The sequence below is a fragment of the Bombus pascuorum genome, chromosome 6 (genome assembly GCF_905332965.1).
Source record: "Bombus pascuorum chromosome 6, iyBomPasc1.1, whole genome shotgun sequence".
NCBI classification, from domain to species: domain Eukaryota; kingdom Metazoa; phylum Arthropoda; class Insecta; order Hymenoptera; family Apidae; genus Bombus; species Bombus pascuorum.
Window position 1 is genome coordinate 11544675 of NC_083493.1, and position 26283 is coordinate 11570957.

At 35.4% G+C, this 26283-nt stretch overlaps 2 protein-coding genes and 1 long non-coding RNA gene across 22 annotated transcripts; 1 reads left to right on the forward strand and 2 right to left on the reverse strand.

The window, feature by feature from the left end:
• The first annotated feature begins 368 nt into the window (after positions 1-368).
• On the forward strand, positions 369-22314 carry LOC132907971 (probable phospholipid-transporting ATPase IA). 20 transcript variants are annotated; one of them, XM_060961429.1, is made up of 23 exons: positions 8331-8472; positions 9141-9495; positions 12719-12957; positions 13041-13139; positions 13209-13319; positions 13398-13645; positions 13720-14000; positions 14074-14368; positions 14445-14674; positions 14752-15128; positions 15207-15344; positions 15413-15565; positions 15640-15837; positions 15914-16013; positions 16084-16328; positions 16428-16553; positions 16634-16774; positions 16861-16979; positions 17052-17186; positions 17254-17358; positions 19651-19748; positions 20294-20486; positions 22029-22314. In XM_060961429.1, exons 1-22 carry the CDS (start codon positions 8371-8373, stop codon positions 20437-20439), a joined length of 4041 nt encoding a protein of 1346 aa, XP_060817412.1. In that variant the 5' UTR covers positions 8331-8370; the 3' UTR covers positions 20440-20486; positions 22029-22314. The 20 variants fall into 20 exon arrangements, with proteins under 20 accessions (XP_060817419.1, XP_060817415.1, XP_060817418.1 ...); XM_060961442.1 differs by lacking the exons at positions 8331-8472; positions 9141-9495; positions 22029-22314 and adding exons at positions 10845-11068; positions 11422-11537; positions 12045-12446 and having other exon boundaries at positions 20294-20551; XM_060961436.1 differs by lacking the exons at positions 8331-8472; positions 22029-22314 and adding an exon at positions 369-856 and having other exon boundaries at positions 20294-20551.
• On the reverse strand, positions 8569-10876 carry LOC132907983 (uncharacterized). The gene is made up of 2 exons (XR_009658286.1): positions 10760-10876; positions 8569-9532 (listed from the first exon to the last, which is right to left on the reverse strand). It is a non-coding gene; the product is annotated as an uncharacterized LOC132907983 (long non-coding RNA).
• On the reverse strand, positions 21649-26247 carry LOC132907982 (uncharacterized). The gene is made up of 5 exons (XM_060961464.1): positions 25531-26247; positions 25166-25399; positions 24134-25090; positions 23080-23703; positions 21649-22988 (listed from the first exon to the last, which is right to left on the reverse strand). Exons 1-5 carry the CDS (start codon positions 25884-25886, stop codon positions 22325-22327), a joined length of 2835 nt encoding a protein of 944 aa, XP_060817447.1. The 5' UTR covers positions 25887-26247; the 3' UTR covers positions 21649-22324.
• Between the last annotated feature and the right edge of the window lie 36 nt (positions 26248-26283).

Here is a 26283-nt window from a genome sequence, read left to right on the forward strand (position 1 = left end):
GCAAATAGTTTCTTTTTCACATAAAACATTATTTATTAGTAATATTTGTTGTTACAGTAAAATTAAATTATATCATATTTTGTCTTTCTTTAGCAATTAAATTTATCAAATTACAGAGTATTAATATTTTATATTTTATACGTTGATACCATCTATTGTTCAAATTTAAAAAATATTTCCACCAAATTCTGCAATACCGATACGCAAATAAAGCGTGGTGCATATTAATTGCACGAGTTTCCATAGATAGCGCTCGCATTGATATATAGTGACATCTGGCAATAACAAGAGAATTACTTAGAACGTTTGGCGCCATGACACTTACAGAGGGACGCTGTTTCGCATGTATGGCCTGGGGGGTTAATAATAAATAACCGATTCCGTCACATGTACGTTACTTCTACGTGTTTTACATCTAGTCTTTAGAATCTAGGTAGCGCCTATGACAGACGACGTAGATCTCGATAGTGTCGCACCCGCGGCTTCCATTTCTTCGAAATATCGTGTGCGAGCTACTGATTCGTGCAGATCCTTGAAACGTTTCAAAAAGAAAGAGAAAGTCAAAGATTGAAAGTAATCAGAACACAGAATCCGTTATATCGGCGCTGACGATCGGTTGATTATTTTCAGATATCGTATGTTTCCGTTCAGGCTAAGTGCAGGACTTTACGTTTTCTTTTGTACCACCTTACCCGGGTGTGAAACGGGTGTGCATTAGTGGTTACTTTTCGTGTGTTAGCGTATGCTGTGTAATTTTCTTGGAGTTTGCTTGGATTTATCTTTTAACGGTGTGAAATGCTGAGAAGCTGGCAACATGCGTACGGCACTATAGATACGGACACACGGCTTAGTACCTGTGAGTATTCATTTAGATATTTCATTCTCTTATTGACACAAATTTGTTGTGTAAAGAATATTAGAGGTTATATTGTGTACGATTAACGCTTAACATTCATATAGAACGTATCTACTTCGAGTACAATACAAACGTATAATACTCAATATCTATGTACAAATGTTGCGAGAATTATTAATACGTGTAATATTAGAATATAACTTATTAGTCTATTTTAATTACATTGTATTTTAATGCACATTTTAATTCATGTTAAATGTCTCGTTTAAAATTTGATTTTTTCATTATTAAGTATTGGCTAGATAGAGCAAATATATATTACAGAAAATGCTAATAAATTGTTTGCCTCATTCAATTAAGAATTCATGGGATTTCTTAAATACAATAACAATATGATATTAGTCATATATAGTTAAATAAAATTATACTTTTCATTGAATCATCTCATAGAAACATTCTTTCAAGCTATCAAAGATTTCAAGCTATTACTTTCTTCATACAAACGATAGGTATACAACATTTAATATTATTATTAATACAACAATTCAATATCAAATATTACATATCTATCGCATCACGGAATAGGAAACTTGCGAAGAATCAGCTGTGGATGAAACGCAACTCGAATGACTCAAGCTGGGGGCGTAAATTAAAATTTGTTCATGTCGCGTACACCCATCGTTTCTGATTAGATTCAACGATTACACAAGGACGAAACTGTTGTTCGCCCGAAAGAACAATAAGAACTATTTTATCCATGCTTTATGCTTTTACATCATCGACGCGATCGACGATGTTAGGTCTAGATCGTTATAGGTATATGTAAACTACATTTATGGAATTTTCGCGCGAATAGGCTGAACGTTGCACTTCAGTTTGACTACTTGTTGCATAATGCATCGATCTGGGTGACCTAACCCAACTGTGCAATGTCTTTATGCATTCGCTCTTGTTTGCATTTCACACGTGTGCAATAGTGTGCACTTATGAGGCACTCGTCAAACAATACACAACGATATGCGAATTGTCGCACGATAGCCGGTACATATGTTCTAATGTATGAAAAGTCGATACGTTTCGTTTCTTTCATTCAACAATATCGACTGGTGGCCTTGTAATAATTTCACCCCGAATGATCGATAACACGGTTAGCGTGTTAATACTAAACGGAAGGCTCGATGATATCATTTGTTGATGGCCTAGCAGTAGCGCTTGCACTTTTGAGTCCCCAAAGAGACATTGATAGAGGATCCCTCTGAATCCGCGTGGGTGTATGTAAGATAAGTGATATAAGCGGTCAAATTACGAGTGATACGTAATACTGAAAGATTCCACAACATCAGTATTCGTCCTTGTTAGAGTATTAATAGCCAGTGCAGAGCGATTTTTAGAATTTTATATTAGCAATAAACCACGAAGGCAATTTGTTCCACGCTATTTTGCTTTTGACTGGGAAGGATGTTTTTCAGATGAAGTGATGGATGATGGCTGATGTTTGGAAATCATCTGGTTATCGAGTATCATTTATTTGAAATAAATATTCAAAGTATAGCGCTATGATTCCTGAGGGTTATGGTCATGAAGTGGGAAATTCATTCCACCTTCTGATAAGAGAACTGTGAAAGTCCTGAAAGACTGGAAGCTATAAGGAACAAAACGATATTTATTAATACTTCAAATTTGTATAAAATGTTACAAATTGGTTATTTTGACCATTCTAGTAATTTCATTGTTGAGGACGCGGCGTGATTGAGAAGAGGATTCTTGTAGCATGACTGAGATTAGGGCAAAGCCTCGTAATTGTAAGAAATTGCGAAATGTATTTCATTTAAATCCTCTAATCCTACATTGATTTTTATATGGGACTCGAATTCATTTGATTATTAAAATACATTTCTAATTGATTTTCGTGGCTATTCTTAGATGTTGAACCTCGTTTAAACAAATCAACTTTTGGTATTTAATAGTTAGTTTTATTTATTTGTACAGGTAAAATATATTTTAAAATCGTTCGAGACTGATTATTATTGCAACTGTTCAATTTTGACGATCGATCAACGAAACGCGCGCACTTTGTTTAACTGAGCTGAAAAACGCGGAACAAATCTCCTCTCACGTGAACCGCATATGTTGCTGAACATCGGCCAGGTTTTCATTACGTTTTCGTCCCAATTTCACAAAGTTATTTCTGAGAAGAATAGCTTTTCATGAACACATGTCAGTCTGACAAAATTCCTCTTGGCAAAAAATCCCCACCCCCAATAGAGTAGTCATTTCCTGTTGGATGGTATTTAAATCTAGTCTAGCCAATTGATCATATTATTTCAACTAGTTCGAAAAGAAGTCCACGACTTTCGAATTATAATAATGAAGTTCTTAGCTATTATCGAATATTCGTTATAAATGTATCCACGAGAACACAATCATTAACGAATATGAAATTAATCTTCATGATCGATTCGATAATATTAGTTTTATTTTCGATATCAAATTTAGAATTTATATTTATATCAACAGGTAGCTCGGTATTCGTAATGGAACAAGCGTCGTTTCTATCACGTGTGTGGAACAGATGTTTCCAAAGACAACCTGTTTCAAAGCAGTTTGTAGATACTTGATCACGCTGACAACTAGAAGGTTCAGTCAGTGCCAATTACAAACGTGATTTGGATAGTTGCCCACATGCGTGATTAAAATGCAGTTCACCAGCGTTGGAATGTTCCTAACATTATATTCGTTGTTCATAATGCTGGCAGTGAAAATGCTGCAATATCGTGTCTTGATAATCATACACATATACATACATATCTTTATATACATACCTTTGATGTTGCAATTAGGGTGTTAGTTTTCATATTTCTATTATAAATATGGCATTGAGAAATTTTTCTTTAGTACGTCTTCTTATACATATATATGTATAATTTACGTAACGCGAAAACATAAACTTCCTGCCGATAATGATTTTTCATTAGACAACATCGGTGGAAACAACAGTCGAAGATATAAACGATGGATTTTTAACAAATGACTGACCGTGCTAGCATGATTATACTCTAGTTCCGTTATTTGTGATATCAGTAAATCTTGTGTTGCACGATATCTGGTCGCGGCGCTCGATGAGATTTGTTCTTCGATTGCGGCGTAAAATATTAAAAACGAGTAGGGTTCCGCTTCCATTGTTTCATTTGCACGCGAAGCAAGTGACCTGTGCACGATCCTTTCATATAAATTCATCAGAAAAATTGTTCCTGTTGTCGGTTACGTTATGTGCGGTTTGTTTGCTTTCTTTCTTAATTCATTACCCAATTCCGTGATAGAGGAAGGACATAGGAGCTCATTTTGAGGGTGTGGCGTCACGTGTGTCCTATCGACGGAATCAACGCCGTCACCGATCGCAAACATGAAAGCTGGCTTCGTAAATAGACGAGCCAATATATCTCTCGGTATACACACACAGTAGATGATCAGTGGGAGATGGGAAGGGCCGCTCCTCCTTGTTATGGCATTCCCCCGACTTATCCGTTTTTATTTCCGTCTCGAAAAACACGGTTGCACCCATAAGCCAATTACACGGATCATGCGATCTTTTCATTATAACTCACCATCTTAGCATGTTTTAGCTACATCGTGTTTGTATCTGATTTCAAATAGATTTCATCGAATAGAAAAATTGTTTCGTCATTTGTCATGTTTTTTTCCTCCTTTCATAACCATTCAGATCGATATGGGTTTCTTTGATGTATTTGTTCGATATACGAGAAGACAGAACGTTTACGATTATAAATGGAATTTCCCGCGAAATTCAATATGCCTGGCTGCATCATCATTGGCGTAGATAGAAAGCCAATGATAATACGGCAACACGCTGGACGAAAGATGAGAAACACTTATCCGTGGAAAACGTATACAGTCGCGCGAAAATCGATGCGTATAAAAGCACTCTTGGGGATTAACATTTCGGTGAATAGTTCGAAAGTGTAACGTCCTTTGCGAATCCTGGCAACCCACTTCCGCTAAAGGGCGGTCCTTGGTAATAACGGGACTTAGATAGGGATCGACTATGTTTTTACGTCTCGTGACCCATGACTCAAGTCTGGTCACTAGTATATGCCTATGTAATTATGTGAAATCGATAAAATTCAATTATTTGGCAACTCTTCGATCAATTTATTTCAATCGAGATATCGATTTGTTTCTATTATAGATGCTATCGCATTCCTTATTAGTATATTCTTCCTCCCCTTTTTTAATATCGGTATCGTACCGTTCATTATACAATTTATTCTACAATTTGTTATGCGAAAAGACCTTGGTTTTATTCGATGAAAATCTTCGTGGAACGTCGATGTATTTACCAATTATACGCGTGGATTTTGCATTTTATCAATAATAACGCGAACGTATCACGATAAGTAGCATATGGTAATAACGCAATAACAACGTGTATACGTATGTCATTACTTTTGATACACCTCGTTCCCTATTGCCTCTTATTTACTAACCTGTTTATTTCGGCATTGTGACTTCATTTTTTGTATTTGCTGTTTTCTACCACGTACGAAGGCATAGTATTCCCTTCGTATTTCAGCATTTCATAGAAGGTAATTTCAGCAATCCGCAACGTATAAATTGATGGATAGTTTGATGTAAGTGCCACTCAGTTTGATCGCCTTAAGTAGAATAAGCAACGGTAGTCAGACGGTCAAGTCCTCTTCTTGTAGAAGCTCTAATATAAAAACTGCTTCTAACTTTCCTATACTACTAAACTCTATCTCTACGACATTATGAGATCAATTTCACCCATTCTATCTAATTACTGGTAATGATCAACTTCTAGTAGTTCAAACACAAAGAGGCGTGCGAGGAATAGTAGTCTGACGTAGATCGCTTAATTCACTTCCGCACGATCCTCCACGTAATGGAAACCACTCCCTCAACCTGTTTGTACTATCAGGCTACTTTTTAACATCGTAATAATACAATGAATTTCGTTGATTCTATCCATTCGATTTAATCGTTTGTTATCATTAATCAATTCGATGAAATTAATTAAGACTTGAGCAATTTCTTAAAAGTACGATAAAACTTTCTTGGAACAGGCAATGATTTTATGGAACGATTTTATGGCCTAATTTGTCGATCGAATGGTGACTAAGTCTAAGCGAGCAAGTGGCACGCGCAGAAGATCGTAGGCGCTTTATATCAGGGAGAGACGAGAGCCGACGCGTCTGTCAGGTAATAGTGTACGTCGTTCCGTCGACATGAAAACTCGCGTCCAAGAAGGGAGACGAAGAAGTAGTACACGTGTACGCGTGTTGTTTTTAGGGATAACGAGAGAGATGGAAGAGTTAATGAACCGATATCGTCAGACGCGCGTTACACCGTTCGACTGTTTCTTGCCATTGCCTGTTCAAAACATGCTTATTAAACTGATCACGAATTAATTACCGTTATCTGGCACGCGGCGTTCACTGGTTAATCGCGTCGTGGAATTATGCTTTAAAACGTAATTTTATCTTTTTCGAATACTGTAACACATCGGTGCTAGTGCAGAATACCACATTCAGTGCTTTATCGTACGCAAAGAAAATTTCACAGATTTTAAACGTGATAGTGAGCAAGTTATCGGAATGAGTTATCGGACTATATTCGTTTTCAAGAGCTCGTTATCAACTCGAGGAGATTTCAACCGTAAAAAATCATAAGATCGACGTGATAATATATCGAACGATTTTTATATGCAAAATATTAGACCGCAGGTAGCAAAAGTGTACGAAGTCGACACGTTGCATGAAACTTATCAGCGTAAAATTTTCTAAATACCATGGTGCCTCATGGCGGTGAGATTCCTATCTGAAACGAGAATTTTATGAGAACCGACCACGTCAAGAAAACATTTTCTACGAGTGTTTGGTCGTCCTTCGAAAATTTTCGATTTTCTTGCCTGGTCGATTACGGTTTCGCCATATCATCAGCTCACATTTCTCGATTGTTCGTGGATTTCATTTTACACCCAATACCGCCAAATGATACGTTGCAGTACGATTGCGTTAACTTGATTACATCGACGTCGTAGATTGCTCGAGTAGTTACACATCTTGTGTTATTCTGTGTCATTACTAGACGTTGCCGATTTGTGCTTATAATAATACGAGGAACCTTGATTAAGTGTTTTGCTGTAATTTTCACGCTTGGTCGAAACTACGGTATTTCGCTTCATTGATTAGTCATTATTTACCTTCAGTATTTGACGTAAATGTTTGGTATCCAAGAGCATGGAGAACAATTCCAGAACATAGCTCCTGATAATCAGTAGTTTGGTGTGATGGTTGATTAACGCAGTCAAAAATTTTCACACGTCCTAATCCACTTGATGACGGTGTTTGTACGTGTCTATGATTGATCGTCGTTCAGGGAAGAATATCGAGACCTCGCGTGGCAGAGACTTCACGGAGTGCAAACGTATTTTTCACACAGTGCTCGTTACATCGCGTTATTGACAAGGTGTTCTTTTCGCCGACACGCAAAGGGACGCTTCAGTGTAAATCAATCGTTTCCTCGTTACAGAAAAAGAAAAAGAAGAAACAAAAAAAAAAAAACGAAAGAACGAAAATATAAAGTGATCGTGTGTCGTTCGATGCGTTGATTCCTTTTCCTCCGGTATGAGCACAAGCTGGATCTATTTCCGTCGTGAATTTGTTCTTAGAGCTGTTTCGAATATTCTGCTCTGTCGCAGAAGAATTGCGATATCTGTTGTACAACTCGTCTGGCCAGAGAACCACGTTTACTACTGAATCTTGATTCCCAACGTTGAACAAGCGAGCGTGACGAAACTGAAACTCTGACATAGAGATTCATTACACGGACGACGAAGAGTCCCATGTTATATTTTTTCTTTGCTGCTAGAAGCACATATTGCGTTAGTACGTTCGTAGTGTGGCATCCAAGTGCCTTGCTAAAGTAGATAAGAAACGAATAATACCGATAAGTTGACAATACCATTTCTAGTCATATTCGTTCCAATGAAGATAAAGAAAAATAAATTATTTTTGTAAGCTTACGTCAGTAGGAGCCTGATAAAATATAATCAAAGTTTCGACGGCCGAAAACCATAAAACCGGTCGAAGGACGGCCGCCAGAAATCCGCCTTGGCCTACTCGATTGAAAATCGTGAGTACATAATTGCACGCTAATATCTGGACCTTCTCCTAAAAAGCTGTTCATAAATAATACATCGGGTGTATGAATTAATTTAGAGAATAATCGTGTCATTGAAAACAGTACGTGACCAACAGTAAGGATTCGTGTTAGTACAAATTCAACGCAAACTTCTACGAACATTCCTCTTCGTGTTATCTGGTCTCATTGTATAATTAAGTAGAAGGGTTCTTACAATACATCTACTGCTTGTCTGTCTTTGTCTGATATGGTGTTCGTTTCTTCTAGTGAGTTTTTACATCGAGCTCTAATAGATTCACATTGTAACCACGTATGTAACCCATACAAACGCAATGAATTATCATCGTATAACCGTAAATTGTCACAAAGTGCTCGTGTTGCGAACTGTGCCTCGTGCACACCCAGAACATCAATATTTGCCTTTGTTTTTAACAGTATCGTTGAATCTACAGACTTAGCATTTTTAAAGCATCTAGAAAATACTTACAAACAATAATCAAACTCATTTCGAGTTCTTGTTACGTTCTGAATTATTTTACGTTGTTCGTACGTGTATTCTTATTTATATGAATTATTACAATATGTATCTCTACAATATGTATGTCTTTACATTGTATATTCTTAACATTGGCATTACATCATCGCAAATTACGTTCGTCGAAAGACGATCGTATTTTACCGCTTGATCGTAATCTTCACCTACGCCTCGTTTTATTTTCAAAATAGATATATTTGTGTAGTTTTAAGTATCTGTCCGTCTTATTATTACATACCAAAGAGAAGAAAATGCATTATCGAATCGGGATACGAATCATGATAATTTGATCTAGGATAATTTAATAGATATATATAAATAATACTTATCATATTAAAAATATGGTTGACATTTGTTGATTCACAAATTCTACAATATATTCGGTTAAAAATCAAAATTTAGGTAAACCATAAAATCATACCATGATAATTCGAATCCCGATTTTCCTATTGACTTAATAACTGTTTCGATAAACGAGTCATCTAAATGTATAACACACTTTTCTCCTTAAGCTAAATACTAAAGATAGCCAACATTAGCTACATTAATGAATTCGATCTGATTTAGGCCCCGCTGCGTTCAATGCAACCAACTGCCAGGGGGAGTCCCCAGGTTCCCAGCCCTGGCTCGTTACGTCCATTTACACCTCCGGATCTTTCTTCTATACCTCATATGGACGGTACACTCCCACAAAGCAGCGGTGTTCGTAACAGTTCCTCATCCGTGAGCGGTCAAACCAACGATGGTGCCCAAGAACAATCCGGTCCATATATCATCGGTAGTCCCATCGATCTCGGCAACATCGATAACGTCGACAATATTGGCCTACGTATAGATTCTCTGACGACTGGGATTGGGAGCCGAAGGACACGTGAACACATCGAACTGCGGGAAGCTGGAGCGCACGAAACAAGTTCCGAAGGTAAAACATATCCACAGGCTGTTATTCCCATTGGCGACTGGAAAGATTTTCTGTTATTAGTAAACTGCGGATCTAGTTTATGCATTTATGGAAAATTTAAAAGTACAAACATCTGCAGAATATATGTAAGATGAAGAAATATACAAAATATCGAAAGTAGAGCAGACGTTATAGCATTTAATAGATGAAACACAGCTCTATTCAGATTCTATTCTTTTAATCATGATAAAAAATGACTTTACAAAAAATATCCGGAGTATAGTTATTCACAATACTATGAATAGAGAGAAATAATTTATAAATACGCTATAAATACGCTCGTAATATGATAGCTAGCCACAAAGTCGTATTGTTCTTTGTGGTCGTAAAGATACATGCCAAAAGGATATATGTTGATAGGATTTCCAACCGCAAGTTCAAATCTCTAGTACTGAATGGCAGTAAATATTCGGTATAATAGCGAATATTCGGTAAATAATAGTGAAATTAAATTTTAAGTTTTTGGAGTAGAATTTATTCAGTGTTTAGATCCTACATATTGTAGAATATTCACGCTGAATAATTCTTGTCGTTCCTATTGTTTAATTCGAAATACATTCTAAAATATTATAGAAAGTGAAAAATCTAATAAGAGTTTCCCGTTTCCTTTGTATTTTACATCGTAATATTGTTCCATCAAAATAGCACGAACGGATTGTCCAATAAAGTATAACATCAGTAGCGCGGAGCTACCTCCAGTCCACCCCAGCGGAAATGTCCTTGGCCTATAGTCTCAGAGCATCGGCGTTGTATATTGACGCAACTTTACCGTACGTACATGTCTACGTATTCATGGAAAATACTGGTGGAGTGAAGCTCGGTGCTGATGCCAACTTGTTGCCGGTAGCAGGCGCATGCGTTTCAGGGTAACACGTGTACAGGGCTGTCACATTTTGTGGACATCCCCTTGTCAGTAGTGTACTAAACCACTTGGGAGCCTGTGTCTCTAAACAATCCAAATATTCAACGTTTTAAGCCAACGTTTTCGATCTTATACGTTCGAAGTATCAACGTATTCATCTCTTATATTATTTTCATATTGAAAATCATCTTATTTGTTTCCTTTAGTTATAGTAGCATTTTTTATCCATCGTTATTTATTTTTTAATTTTAGTATGAATAAGAATACAATTAAATGTTGATGATAGTAAATGAAGTCGTACTAGTAACATAAATTGCACGTATAAATTACCTAACTATTGGCAATCTAATGAGCCAGATATACATACCTCGGTAAAGAAGTCGCTGATGACCAGTGCCACCTACGAACTAGAATCAGTGTCTCCCGAGCAAATTTGCAGGTGTGACATGGTTACGCGAACTCGCGACTCGAGAATTTTTGCAAGAAGTACTGCGGGTGTTAGAGAACAGTTAGAGGTGGACTAATTCGTAGGATCGCGTTGCACGTACATTTGTATTTCCGTTGTATCGGTAGGGGTGTGGCGACAGGCGCGAAGCTTCTTCCGCCACGATGACGCAGATATGTAGTTTGTTTAACCGATCGTTATTTCGAGCAGAAAGGTGTTCGACAGGTGTACGTTAACAATCATTTCATAGGAAGTTTTATTATAGGAAGAAGTGCGTAGATCTTCACAGAATGTTGGCTATCTATATTGTTTTCTTTCATGGATTAAGCAAGTTCCAAGTCGGTCGAATAAAATGTCAAAATCGTATATCAGTTTTGATCGTTATTTTCTAATCAGTAGCGAATAATATAATCACAGAGAATACGTTTAATTTGTATTCTTTAAATTCAGTGCCTATTGATGTTTCTTATTCCTCCATCGTCATCGATTGTATTCAATTTAATAGTCTCGCAATAGGCTGTCTTTTTTCATTTGCAACTTTAATCACATTCAATTACTTGTTACACAACTGTTTTGGTAGTGGTGACGTACGAATGGATAATATATCTCCGGAAGTAATTATTACATGATTGGTGTTGAGAAACTATGGGATATACGAGCTCAAATATTTTGCGTGCACGCGTGTCGTGGAATAATGTATGTACACTATCAAAGAATAATCATTTAACACCCATGTATCGAGTTTGATAGTATGCAGTTTTTGTTTTGCGTAATACGATCTAGTTGCAGCATATTGGTATAACCGGCTGTCCTTGAAATGAGATTTTGACAAACTTTATTTAAATTATAAAATAGATTCGAAAAATGTATACATTTTATATGTAAAGTCGTTTAAAATTCAGCTCTGCAATAAGTATGTAATAAATATTTATTAGTAATACGATGATTTTGTATTATTTTTTTACGAACTATAATTTTACAAATCATTAACATTTTGTTTCACAATTCTATAGTATATATAGATAATATAAATACATATAATTATTATACGTATAGAATTTTTTTAAAATTATCAACATACACGAGTTAAGTTGGAGATTTAATGATCATTAAAATGTTATTGACATTGAAATAAATTCTTCTTGAGCAATGTTACTTCTTATTGACCGTGATAAAAGAGTTCATTACGGAATTCCTTTTTAGATATGCAGCTATAACCTCCAAGATGATAATAGAGTCCTGAACTACGTCATATTCTTCTTAAATAACATAGTGAAATCACTAAGTTCTCTCTCGTCTCTAGACACGTCTGAATTCGTGTATTATCATTTATTTTTCGATATAATTGAACGAAAAGAGATATGAAACGTTACTGATTTTAAATCGTTTGATATAATATCTTTAATACAGCGTCAAAGACATTAGATTGTGTTTGTAATAGTGTTGTCTTGTCGCGCGATAAATATGGATCGGTGTGGCAAAAAGAAGTGATGTGAAAGACATTTCATTTAACAACCAGTAACATGGAAATAGCTCGTACGAAAGTAATACAATGGTTCAACGAACTCAGATCCCGGTTTCATCTTTATTTATATGCTCAAAATCGTAAGTCAACATATTCAGAAAAAATATAAGTGGTTGATTGCAATCAAACACGCGATCATTGTAATAAGATAAGAAATACCTTCAAAGTTATGTTATAAAACGATAAAAACGAATTAATAAATAACATAATATGTATTATTAAGTAATATCGTATTACTGATTAATTCTTTGATATGTAACGATCGTAACTTATTTAGTTTATTATAGTTTTGAAGCAGATGTTTCGATGAGAGACAACATAGTAATATAAAATGATGTATATTTTATCGTAGTTGGTCCCATAAGAGCGGAAAATGGTGCATCCCAAGGTGACGATCAGCGATCTTCGTATCAACATGATAGCAGTGAAGAAAGGGTGGTTTTCATAAATGCTCCCCAGCAGCCAGCGAAATACAACAACAATCGCATTAGTACCGCGAAGTACTCACTTCTTTCATTTATACCTATGTTTCTTTTCGAACAATTTCGTCGATATAGTAATTGCTTCTTCCTATTTATCGCCCTCATGCAGGTAATCATTGAACAAATTTTACGTACGTAAACAAACGTTTATATGGTACTTTTTATTACACATTATCTTGTTTTTAATTTTAGCAAATACCGGATGTATCACCTACAGGTCGATACACAACTTTGGTTCCATTAATTTTTATTCTTAGTGTATCTGCATTAAAGGAGATAGTCGAAGATATTGTAAGTATCCTTAATCATAAATTAATTTTTATTATCCAATATAAAATATTATAATTTCGTTACTTACAGAAAAGGCACAGAGCAGATGATGAAATAAATATGCGTGAAGTGGAGGTTTTGAGGGATGGCCACTGGCAATGGATACAATGGAGAAATATTGCCGTTGGTGATGTGGTTAAGGTTGCATCCTATTTTTTCCAAGTTGAATGTGGTAATGATTTATAATTAACATATTCCTGCTAGAATCGCTTTCTTTAGGTTCACAACAACAAGTTCTTCCCTGCTGACTTGATTTTATTATCATCATCGGAGCCACAGGGTATGTCTTTCATAGAGACTGCCAATTTGGATGGAGAAACAAATTTGAAGATACGACAGGCCCATCCTGACACTGCCAGTCTCTTAGATACTGTTGAATTAATGAATTTTCGTGCAAATATTCAATGTGAACCACCAAACAGACAATTGTATGAGTTTAATGGAGTATTGCGAGAAACAAATAAACAGTATGGTTGTTTCTTACAAAAATTTAAGAGATGTTATGAAGTTGTATATAAGAAATATATATTTCACTTTTTAGACCTGTAGCTTTGGGACCTGATCAAGTATTGCCTCGTGGTGCAATGCTAAGAAACACACGGTGGGTGTTTGGTGTAGTAATTTACACAGGCCATGATACAAAACTTATGCAAAACAATACTACAACTGCACCCTTAAAAAGGTCTACCTTGGATCGACTGACCAATACACAAATACTCATGTTATTCTTTATACTTCTTTTGCTATGCCTATTATCTGCAATATTTAATGTTCTTTGGACCAAAGCTAATAGTTATGGATTGTGGTATTTAGGTTTACAAGGTGAGAAATTGGCTTATTTTCTCAACTTTCTCGAAGATAATCACAAAACTAAATAATTGTTTATTTATTTCAGAGGAAATGACTAAAAATTTTGCTTTTAATCTCTTAACATTTATGATTTTATTTAACAATTTAATACCCATTTCGTTGCAAGTCACATTGGAAGTAGTGAGATTTATTCAAGCCACGTTCATTAATATGGATATCGAAATGTACCATGCAGAAACAGATACACCAGCAATGGCACGTACAAGCAATCTTAACGAAGAACTTGGCATAGTTAATTATGTCTTTACTGATAAAACTGGAACTCTTACGAAAAATGTAATGGAGTTTAAACGATGTTCAGTTGGTGGCAAGATATATGAGTAAGCGTTTTAAGTAATTCCATTTATTACCTTTTATCTTATTTAGTTGTTTTTAAGTAAAAAAATTTGTTTACAGTTTGCCAACTCCAAATATAAATGGCAATGAAGTCGCTACTAGTATTAATAGTGAGCTAATTAGAGATATTGTTGAAGGAAGATCAGTACAAGATTCTTCTCGTCCTGTTGATAAAAAGGCTGCAAACCATGAAAAAGTAGTACATGAATTTATGATTATGCTCTCAGTGTGTCATACTGTCATTCCTGAAAGAATTGATGAAACTGTAATTTATCATGCTGCATCTCCAGGTAATGTATTTATATTAATGTATTTATATCTTTAAACACTATTCATAGTTTAATTTTATACATGATTATCTAAATAGATGAAAGGGCGTTAGTAGATGGAGCTCGTAAATTTAATTACGTATTCGATACTAGAACGCCCGCTTATGTGGAAATAATAGCTCTGGGTGAAAGACTTCGTTATGAAGTATTAAATGTAATAGAATTTACTTCTGCTAGAAAAAGGATGTCCGTAATTGTCAAAACACCAGACGGAAAAATCAAACTTTTTTGTAAAGGAGCTGATTCTGTTATTTACGAAAGATTATGTCCAGCTCCCTTAGATAATAATGACCTTGAACAGAGTAGTTTGGACGATTTCCGAGATGTAACTTTAGAACATTTGGAGGCATTTGCATCCGAAGGTTTAAGAACGCTTTGTTTTGCCGTTGCAGATATACCTGATAATTTCTATCAGGTGCGTACCCTTTATTGTTAATTCAATTACATCTTGTTCATTTTGGATAAAATTATGATATGAACCGTTTTTTAATAGTGGTGGCGTGAAACTTATCACAATGCAACAATTAGTTTAGGAAATCGTGAAAGTATGATCGAAAATGCTGCGAACCTTATTGAAACAAAATTAAGATTATTAGGGGCAACTGCTATTGAAGATCAATTGCAAGATCAGGTATGTATGTAGTTTGTTTTCCGATATATGTTTTCAAAAATGAATGATGAGAATTCATAATGTCATAGGTGCCAGAAACAATACAAGCTCTTTTACAAGCTGATATTAATGTATGGGTATTAACTGGAGATAAACAAGAAACTGCCATAAATATTGGCTATTCTTGTAAATTGATTACGCATGGGATGCCATTATATATAATTAATGAATCATCTTTAGATGTAAGAAAAGATTGAAAGCACTGTATTTTCTAATTTTCCTAGAAAAGAGTTTTAAAATCAATATCTAATTACAGAAAACAAGGGAGGTTATAATACAGCGGTGTCTTGATTTTGGAATCGATCTAAAGTGTCAAAATGATGTAGCTCTTATTATAGATGGAAATACGTTAGATTTTGCATTATCCTGTGATATTAGAATGGATTTTCTAGATTTATGTTCATCTTGCAAAGTTGTTATTTGTTGCAGAGTTTCACCAATGCAGAAAGCTGAGGTGATCTTGTTGTGAACTTATTTAATTTTTATTTGATATTTCTTAACAAAAGTGATAACGTAATAAAGTTTTTCAGGTAGTTGATTTAATAACAAGTAACAAAAAGGTTGTAACACTTGCTATTGGAGATGGCGCAAATGATGTAGCTATGATCCAGAAAGCACATATCGGCGTTGGTAAGTTACTTATTCGTTGACTTCATGACAAACAAGAAAGATGTATATTACTAATTTTTATCATTTCTAGGAATTTCCGGAGTTGAAGGTCTTCAAGCAGCTTGTGCTTCTGACTATTCTATTGCGCAATTTCGTTTTTTAAAACGTTTGTTATTTGTTCATGGTTCATGGAATTACAGTAGAATGTGTAAATTAATATTGTACTCATTTTACAAAAATATTTGTCTGTATGTTATCGAACTGTGGTTTGCCATTTACTCCGGCTGGTCCGGACAAATCCTTTTCGAGCGATGGTCAATTGGTCTTTACAATGTTGTAAGTTATAGGCTCATATTGTGCTATCATATAATTACTAGAATATATAGTTATTATATACTACATGTTACAATATACAAGGTATACTATTTACATTAGGTATTTACAGCAGCTCCTCCGCTAGCTATGGGTCTCTTTGATAAAGTATGTTCCGCGGAAACTCATTTATCTCATCCAGGATTATATGCTACAAAAAATACTGGAGAATCGTCGTTTAATTTTAAGGTATTGTATTCTTTGTATAGTATTAGTCATATTTGATATTATGTTAACAATTTTGTACAATTTCGACATTGCTCATATAGGTATTTTGGATGTGGATTGCAAATGCTTTAATACATTCATCTCTTCTTTATTGGTTATCACTGCTGGCTCTAAAAGAAGGCGTGATATGGGCAAACGGCCGAGATGGCGGATATATTGTTTTAGGAAATTTTGTATACACGGTATGTTTTAATTTAATAACTGTTTTATTGTGCTATCAAAATGAAATCAGTTCTTTGTAAAAAGAATATATTTTATTTTTTTATAGTATGTAGTTGTAACAGTATGTGGAAAAGCAGGGTTAATAATAAATTCTTGGACGTGGGTCACTCATTTGGCAACATGGGGATCTATTATGCTTTGGTTTTTGTTTATTCTTATATATAGGTAAGTTAAGCAATGTATCTGCATTTTATTTACATCAAAAAATAGTGAAGTCATTTATTAATTCAATTACAGTAATTTTTGGCCTGTTTTAAACGTGGGTGCAGTGATGTTGGGCAACGATAGAATGCTGTTTTCTTCACCTGTATTCTGGCTGGGTTTGATACTTATACCAGCAGCAGTGCTACTTGTGGATGTAACAGTTAAGGCGTAAGTATATATCCAATAATTATCATAATACGTTAATTACACGTATTTGAAGTATGTCCTGTTACAGAGTAAAGAATACAATTTGGAAGTCCGTAACTGCAGCAGCTAGAGAAAATGAGATTCGAAAATCAGACCCTGGGGATATATTCAACAGTCATGACTACAGAAGCTCGTAAGTTTCTTTTATATCTTTTTAATATACATTATAGAAATTCAGAATTATTATAGCGACTCAGAATTGAAAAACCGTCACGAAACAAAGGCATATGCTTTTAGTAATTCATATTGGTAACTTATCAATAATATCTTTTCGTATGGGGTTAAAAATTCATATACATTTTAGATACATAGCAGTATATGTACCTTGCATGAAAAATTGGTAGAGTAACAAAAACAAAATTACTTATTAATGTTCAATATGCATGGCTTATTGAATGTAACATTTTAACAAACCACATTCACACTAGAATAACATTCATTTTTATACGATGACAATTCCTATGTAACTTTCAGAACTAACATATCACTTAGAAATGCATGCATATAGCGGTATACAGTATCGATCTTGTTAAAAATGATGTTTACAATTTGTTTTCATAATAGCATTTTTTTTTCCAAAGGCCGAACAACTTTCCGATGATTTACTATATTAGGATTTCTTAATAACAATTATATTTTTAACATTTAATTGTCTCAATTGAGTAGAAAAATGAAAATTGCAACAGGAGATCGAAGTCATATTCGAGGAGGCGATGGTTAATTCGATGTTGGACCTCAATTTGGTCGCCACGAAGGCGAAATAAGATCAAAATCTTCCCGATTGCACGCGCGGCGCGTGATCTGTGGTTCACTCATCATACAGGGCATGTTTCAAGTGCACCATTCCGTATTCCATGTTCCTAAAGATTTTCTACAAATTCCCGTCCACTGTAAGATCAGTAAGCATCCTCATATTTTTTATACACCTTACCTATTCCTACCTAGTATCGTCTACCGTCTAATACTGTACGTGTTTACTTTTTTTTTTTTTATTGTATTAAACATTATACGTACTAGAGACTACTTACTATGAATTTGTATTGTTCTTTAATACAAATGTAGTATCAAGTCTATTACATATCTGCATATGAATAAGATTGATAATGTTTTCTTTACTTCCTACCTAGTAGAAATAGAATCATTCTGTATACTTATGCAATATGGTATAGGAGCAAAAAGAAAGCTGAGGCATTTCATTAATTGTATCTCTGTTTGCTCGTATGGTTAATTGTCATCTTCATTTGTATTTAATTTCATACTTTATTCTGTATTAATACTACAATTTTTCAAATTTATTTCGAGCGATTTACAGTATAGATTGGTGATTATACTTCGTACGCGTAGTAGCATCGAATACCAAAGCTTTTTCGAAGTATCGTAGCATACGAACATAGAGAAACTTTAGTTATTTATTTCTTTTTATTTTATTTTCAATCGTTTAGCACTTGGATACTAGTTGGGTTCACAAGAATAAAGTTGCATTGAAATAATATGCAATAAAAAATATTGTAAGTAATACGGACAAGTGGTTGTTTCGAAAGTAAACTAATTCTGGTAGTAATCTAGTTTGGCAAATCACTTGAAAAAACCCATCGGTATGAAGCAAGTACTCTGTTTGTTAATGCGGTTTTCTGGTATGTTTTATTCGCGGTATCCCGTGAAGGCCTGTGCATGCCATCGCCGAGCTCGCGAGGTGTAAGTACCCCCAGTAGTATGTACGTAACTCGTAGTGTTCCTGTAATTCTACACTTTCAGGCGAAAGCACTGCTGATTAACCAAACTGCATGATCATTCAACGGTTCACTTGCAAGGGCACCGCGGTATGAATAATATTAGCACGTGTATCACAGTCACCTTTTTATACAACTTTAACATTCTTTCTGTATCGAAACATGTAAGGATGGAAATTGAAATAGATCATATTGGAAATTAGTTGGATGGAAATTAGTAGAATATATAGATACAAATCACGATCTTAGTAAATATTTCTTTATTTTGTTACTATTTCAATTAGTTTCATTGACAGTGTTTATTCGAATTTTCAAATTCCTAAGGGTATATATGTGTTAATATGTGTATTAATTAATAGTATGAACTTTTCCATTAATATATTAAAATTAATTTGTATTAATATAATATTACCAAGTTATAATAAAAAGCATCAAGGAATATTTAAATAGAACTCTTAAAGATAATAGAGCATCGATTAGTGGGATTATGAACAGAAAGATCTGTATCGCCAACTAATAGTACTTCTAGCACCGCATGAATCAGTTTAGATAAGTAACTATTAAGTAGCCGGTGAAGAGAAGGCTACACGCGAGGCATATCATTATTGTGGGAAAAGAATTTGAAGTGTAAGGATGAGGACGACCAATAGACAAACGAGTGTTTCTAAAACAATTTTGAATGCACGGCTTTCCAGATTGACGGAGACGGCACGGCTATTGAAAAACGTAAAAAGTGTTTTCACCAGGCGATCAAACGCCGCTTCCAGAGTTAATACCGATGTGGAACTATCACGTAAGTTGTTTTATCTAACGACGGCCTGCAATCAAGAAAAGCAGAGATAAAAGAAAAACAAGGACAGTCAGAACGATAGTCCTTTTGTACAAATTCTTTGTCTTCTAAGCTCGCCGTTTGTAGTATTTTCTTTACTCGTTACTAACACATATATTTACTTAAGAGCACACGCTTTGTTATTCACAACTTTCGCCTATTTAATATAAAAAAAATTTTCTTTGAAATAAGCAATCTTCCACAATATTCGCACCTAGATACGTTTTAACAGTGTATATGAGCTGTGCTATCGTTAAGCTACAAGCTGCACTAACAACATTATTCTAACAAAACTTGTACTTTAATTGTTAAAGTAACTCGTACTTGTCTCGAGCAACTCGTTATCTTACGTAACGATGTCTTAACTTGTAGTTTAAAAAGTTTTTTAAAATCGTAAAAAAGATAGAAGCTATCCTGCAAAACTGTAAACTAACATTGATTATAAACAAGTCTAACATTTTCCTATAGATAGTGCATGTGTGTTAATTAATTTAATGTTGTAATAACAGAGATTAATAGGCTACGATCTTTGTTGTTGCACATGCTGCGCGATGCAGATGGATTTGCATTCTCTCAAGAGGAAGGAGGCTCGGTGACACAGACGGACGTAATCAGAGCTTACGATACAAATCTTCCGAAACCTGGCGGCATGTGATCTTAATTCTTCTAGCTAGAGAAACTACACAGATGTATATTCTATAGGTACTTTTTTCGATTAACGAAATCAAAAATAGAAAAAAAAAAGAAGAAAGGGAAGAAAAAAGAAGTTTTTCTGGGAATTTGGTACTCGCCAAGCCCTACGTAACGCCTGTCTATTGTGTTTCACAATTGATTCGATGTTTCGCTTGTTCTTTCCTTGCGAAAGGGAGATGTTACGATTTTCGATGACGGGCCTTGTAACTAATAGTATTAGAAAGACTATCAAACGACAATTCTAAAAAGATGTATCCCCTGTTTTCTTAAATTATTAAGATCGTGTACGATTAAGAAAAAAAGACATAGAGAAACCCTATCGGTGTCCTACGCCCTACATAATTGTTTTTGATACCCTCTGAGATTTACTATATCTATTATATACCTCAAATCTCGTCTTGTAAGATCTCGTACTTCTTATAATCATCATTTCTGTCTTGTGCATTTAAATGCGGTGCATTTCTAAACTCATTTTATGCTAGATCTAAATCTTAAGAAGAACCATTACGCACTCTGAATGTATATTCCGTTTTCCGTAGTTCAACGGGAACGTGGTTCTTTTGTGGATGAACTTAAGAAACGAATAATTATTGTAAATGGAAAGAAAGATTTGTTTGTGCGACTGGCGATACGTAAGGCGATACAGAGAGATTGACTTTCGATTGCGAACATAAGCAAAACGTATATTCTAAATATGTACTGTCAAAACAAAAAGTATATGAATAAGAAAGTATTCGAAGAATTATCCTTGGAAATGTTTATCGTGTAAAAGGACTAACTAGCGTTCTGTCGATTGTCGTGATTTAGATGTTAAAAGAACATTGTTTCCACTGGATTCCATATTATTCGTTCATTCAATTCGTTCCTTTTTTTTGTTCGTTGTAAAATCAACTTTAATATACATATTTTGCGATTATATATACAATAGTTGCGTTGTTATCTAGTCAAAAGATTTGTTTGATTGATGTGATTGACATTGATGTGAATGTGTTTCCATTCAGAGATTTACTCTTCCGGCCATTATAAACACTTTTTTTTATGTTTACGACTGATAAATAAAAATTTATTATTAAAGAATCGATATGTGCACATATATAGCAACAATTTTGTGTACATCATATTCAGGATATAATATACATATATGATTATATTCAGAATAAAAAGAATATCATTCAGTAATATTGTTTATATTGTTGCAATTGTTCAATTTTTCAAACTTATGACAATTGTTAGAGAAACATTTGAATAATTGGTTCGAATATATGTATGTATAAGTGGATTTGAAATTTTTATTAAAACGATAGTATAATATAAATATATAAGTACAAAGCACATGTAGATATATTGTATCAGTAAGCGATCTATGTATATAAAATGTATATATTTCTCTCTCTCTCTCTTTCTCTCTCTCTTTCTCTCTCTATATATATATATCTATATATATACATATATAAATTTATTCAATTTCTACAATTCTTTTACGTTTTGCTTTATTTTCTCGTTCTTCTTCTTTCTCTTATTCTTTTTATTTAATCTATCTTTGTATTATAGCATACACCATACCCCTGATTGATGACGACGAAATTAATCATGCTGATGAATTGTCCGAGGAGTACTTAAATTGCACTGAAAACTTCGACTACTCATATGGAAGACTTAACAATTACTACCGTCTATAAAAATTTTATGTAACCTTTTTTTTTTTTTTCAAACGTATTCACAATTCTACCTCGACTTAGATTAAATAAGTACTCGAGTGATATTAATTCACTGAAAAACTCCTTTTCTTATTCGTCTTCCCTTTTTATTATTGACAATAAACTGCTAAACGTTTTAATCTCTTTCGTTCAAGTTATCATTGCTGGTTCCAATTTTAAACTAATAAAGAAGTTTTCCCGATCCTCCCTATATCGATTCTTCAATAAAAATTCCTTCGTGAACGAGTGCACCGGATATTCGTATCCTTGAGCTCGTTTCTGACAATCCGATAACCATGTCGCAACTTCGATCACGCGTTTCATCCTTGGATCCATATCCCTTAATCTCTTCTGCTCTTTGATACGAATTTTATTCTTTAAAACAGCGTTGTACCAACGATAGAAGTATTTCCACGCTAAATCCTGTTGCCTCGTCGTCCACGTTAAATCTGTCTTTTCTTCGTAAATCGTATTTTGATCTCTTTTATATTTTATCCTGTTTAAAACGGAATTAAGGAAATTCTTGCTACAGCCTTGCTTTTGTTTCAGATCCGGATTACTTTCCAATGATACATCCTTATTTCTGTTAGACGTTGCAGCTAAATCCTTTGAAGGGTTTATCCTATCATTCGTATGGATAATACTATTGCCTTGTTGATGGCATTTCGTATTATTTAATTGCAGAAGTCTCAGCAAAAGGTCACCCACGTGCGGCATGCAGGGTTGATTCTTTTCAACTTTAGCCCAAGATCGACGGTATGATAAAGCACACGGGTTCTTGTAAATCTTGCAAAGTCTTTCCATAACTTCGTATCTAAATCATCAAAACATTTAATTGAACAAGCAGAAGTCTTTGTAACAAAGTAAGATAATTATTTAGGTACACGATGTTGGTGTGTATGTACCTATTCGCATGATGAATACGTAAATAATCCCATGTAGTTCGCAATCTGAAAATCGGAGGCGACTGCAATCCCGCCAAAATCGATCTGCACGAGTGAAAATTCCCCATAGCGAGGCACTTTTTGGCAGCGTTCACGAGTCTCGCGACAATTCTACTTCTCATGGGTAATTTTCTCACGCCCAAAATTTCACTGCCAATTAGACAAGAAACACGATGACTGAATGCTATCCACGCTGCTAAATTAGGCGCGTTCCTGGAGCTTCTTTGAAAGACCAAAATCTCGATCTCCTCGGCGGGAATTCGGACGAAGAGGTCGCGATCTATGAGCGTCAGCTGCGTCGCCAAAATGTCGCTGTTTATATCCCAAATTGTTATTCTGAAGTCCATTCTCAATAATCTTCTTAATTGAACAGTACTATTATTTTCCTGGTTTTCGAATTTCTGCCTTCTCTTGGATCCATTTCCAGAGAAGATTCGTTCTAGGAAACTGGGTTTTTCCTCAGGGGCAATGGTAGAATCATCTTCGCACTGACACTTTTTTCTTCTCCTAAACAACTTCCTTCTGGTCGGTCGTTCCTTCTCCTGGCGAAAATTTCTCAGATGGTTCAAGTGCAGTCTCAGCTCCCTATCGCAATACAATTAACACGTTCAACGCGATGACGATCACCGGTGACAGATAAAAGGCTTTTCGTCCCGTGACGTCGGTCGTCGCTAATTGTCGTATGATGAATACATAAAATACACATGACTATGGATATTTATGCAAATTTATATTTTTATAGATATGACCAAGGAAGTAGAACTAAAACGCAAAATTTATTTCACCTACCAAATATCATAACGAGTACTCTACTTTGCATATTTTATGTATTTTTGCATAAATGCATAAAAATTTATGGTCTCTAATAATAGTACAAAATTCATTATGTGTCTTATTATCCATTTTAATTTCAAATAATACGAACCGCGTGAGCGGAAAGGTATCTGATATAGGTCTCGCGGTAAGCGTGTTGTTAAGATGGATTTTCTAATTCAATATTTTCTTTAGTTACTACCTGTAAGCGGCGGAAGCAGGTCTGGGTCGGTACCAGTATTCTGGTGTCCAAAATAACACAACTCGTCCCTTCGCAGTAGTCCCGATCGACCCAAACCTACCAGACTGAAGTTCGGTATACGAAATACTAGCTGCCAGTTGTCGACGAGATACAGGAAGTTTCAGTTCCGACTCGACAGGCTGTCGGCGAATAGTGACCAGACTGAAAGATCGTCGACCTTGAAGAGTAGTTCGTTCTCCAGGTTGTACCGACCAGGGACCAAGGGCGTAAAGAAAATGGGGTGCAGTACAGAGACCGTATCTCCTAAAATGTTTGGAATGTTTCAAGGACTCGCCTCTTTCACCTCTTTCTTTGCCCTCCCACACCTTCACGGCATTTTCCATGAGGACGTAAATATTCTTCACGGTCAATTGCAAAGGGAAGCAATCGGGATCCGTTTGGATTGGACCAAGAACCAACCCTGAATGACACTTTTCTGGAACTCCAAAACCAAATCGAGATATTCTTCGCGCGAGACATTTCTTCGGACTCCTCGACTCTTCTTCTTTCTCGAACGCTTCGTTGTACCAAACGTTTCGTTTCTCCCTGACTTTGTCTTCGAAGATCTTGGCTTGCAAATTACGAGGACAAGTCTGACAGGTCGCGTAGAATTTGGTCTTATTGTAATATTTGCGATTGTGATCTCTAACAAAGAGTACGTCGCAAAGACCGTCGTTCTTGCGTCTCTCTGCGAAGCAACGACACGTAGGCCAGCTACGAGACCCTTTCTCGATATTGTTCGGAGAAAAATCTTTTAATTCGGCCTTAATGTCTTCCAAACTGGCGCCGGCGAATTTTATAGGAACAGGAGTGTATTGGCCGTCTACCAGCTCGCTGTAGGATGGTCCGAGGTATAAGTCCTTGTGACGCCATGTTGAAGGTGTATAATCACCGGCGCCTCCATAGTGAGTCCATATTCTGTATCCAATTATAGAATGTATTACAATGAAGATTTCTTACAAATGGATAAATATCAAGTAACCAAAGGATCACCTGCACACTGCTCTTCTTCCATCTTTTCTGAAATTTTTCCGAACCTCGATCTCCGAAGAAAGGATGTATAAAGTCGAGCTGCTCGCTGAACTTGCAGCGGTCGTTTCCGATAACGAGCTTCCGTTTGTCTTGTTCGCCAGCAAACTTTCGACTTGCTCGCACCATTTCTTCCAGAAAATGTTTCTTCCTTGTATACCGCCGAGTTCGTAATAACTTACTCTTCCATCGATGAATCTAATGATATTAGTAGCGGTCAAAGCGCTATTTAATAAGTATCATCTCGTTAAGAAAAGTAGAGAAAGTTGTGAAAGCAGTTCATTTGTATCGAGCATCTCATGACTTTTTATTTTTCAGCAAATTTCTACCTTGCCTTCAAGGTTTTGCGATGTCTCCTGTTGAACACGCTCAGACTAACGCATCGTAGAGGATATAGAGAAATCAGTTCGAAGCTCTCGATGGTAGGATCAAGGGTGCGCGGACAGAAAAACCGCGAGTTTCCTTTGAACACATCAGCAGCCACGATTAACTTAGATGGCGTGAGACCAAGTGAAACTTGTCGAATTCCATGACCGTTTCTAGTGGTTTCAGCAAACGGAGATTCCACGAGGATGACGTCGGAGAAATCAGAGTACTCGGAAGCCAATAACTTTTGAATTCTGTTCTGTTCTTGCTCCAAGTTTCTCGTTCGATGACGAGATCTGATTTTACATGCTGGTTGCATAGAGGCGAATTTTTTTTAAAAGAACGCTGAAGGTAGAATTGTTTAAACGAGTCATCTACGAGATTCAACACGGCCTTTACATTTTCTTGAAAGGATGTCCGATCAGTACGACTTCGTTCAAAAGAGGTTAATCACTTCTGAACGAATCTGTTATCACCACGTAATTTCTGTCAGGGAGAGCTTATAATTGTGCCAAATTCCGATAGACCAATAGAATCGGAAACTTGAAGTTGTATAAAAGTGAAGTAATCGGAAGATTATCAACGTTCAACTACAATAAAACCTTGATTATCTGAATTAATGAATATTTGAACCAATCACACCCTATTCGCATAGTGAAACGGGCATTTTTTTGTATTCCTTTTTGCGAATAATCGTGCCTTCCTCTAACCAATGT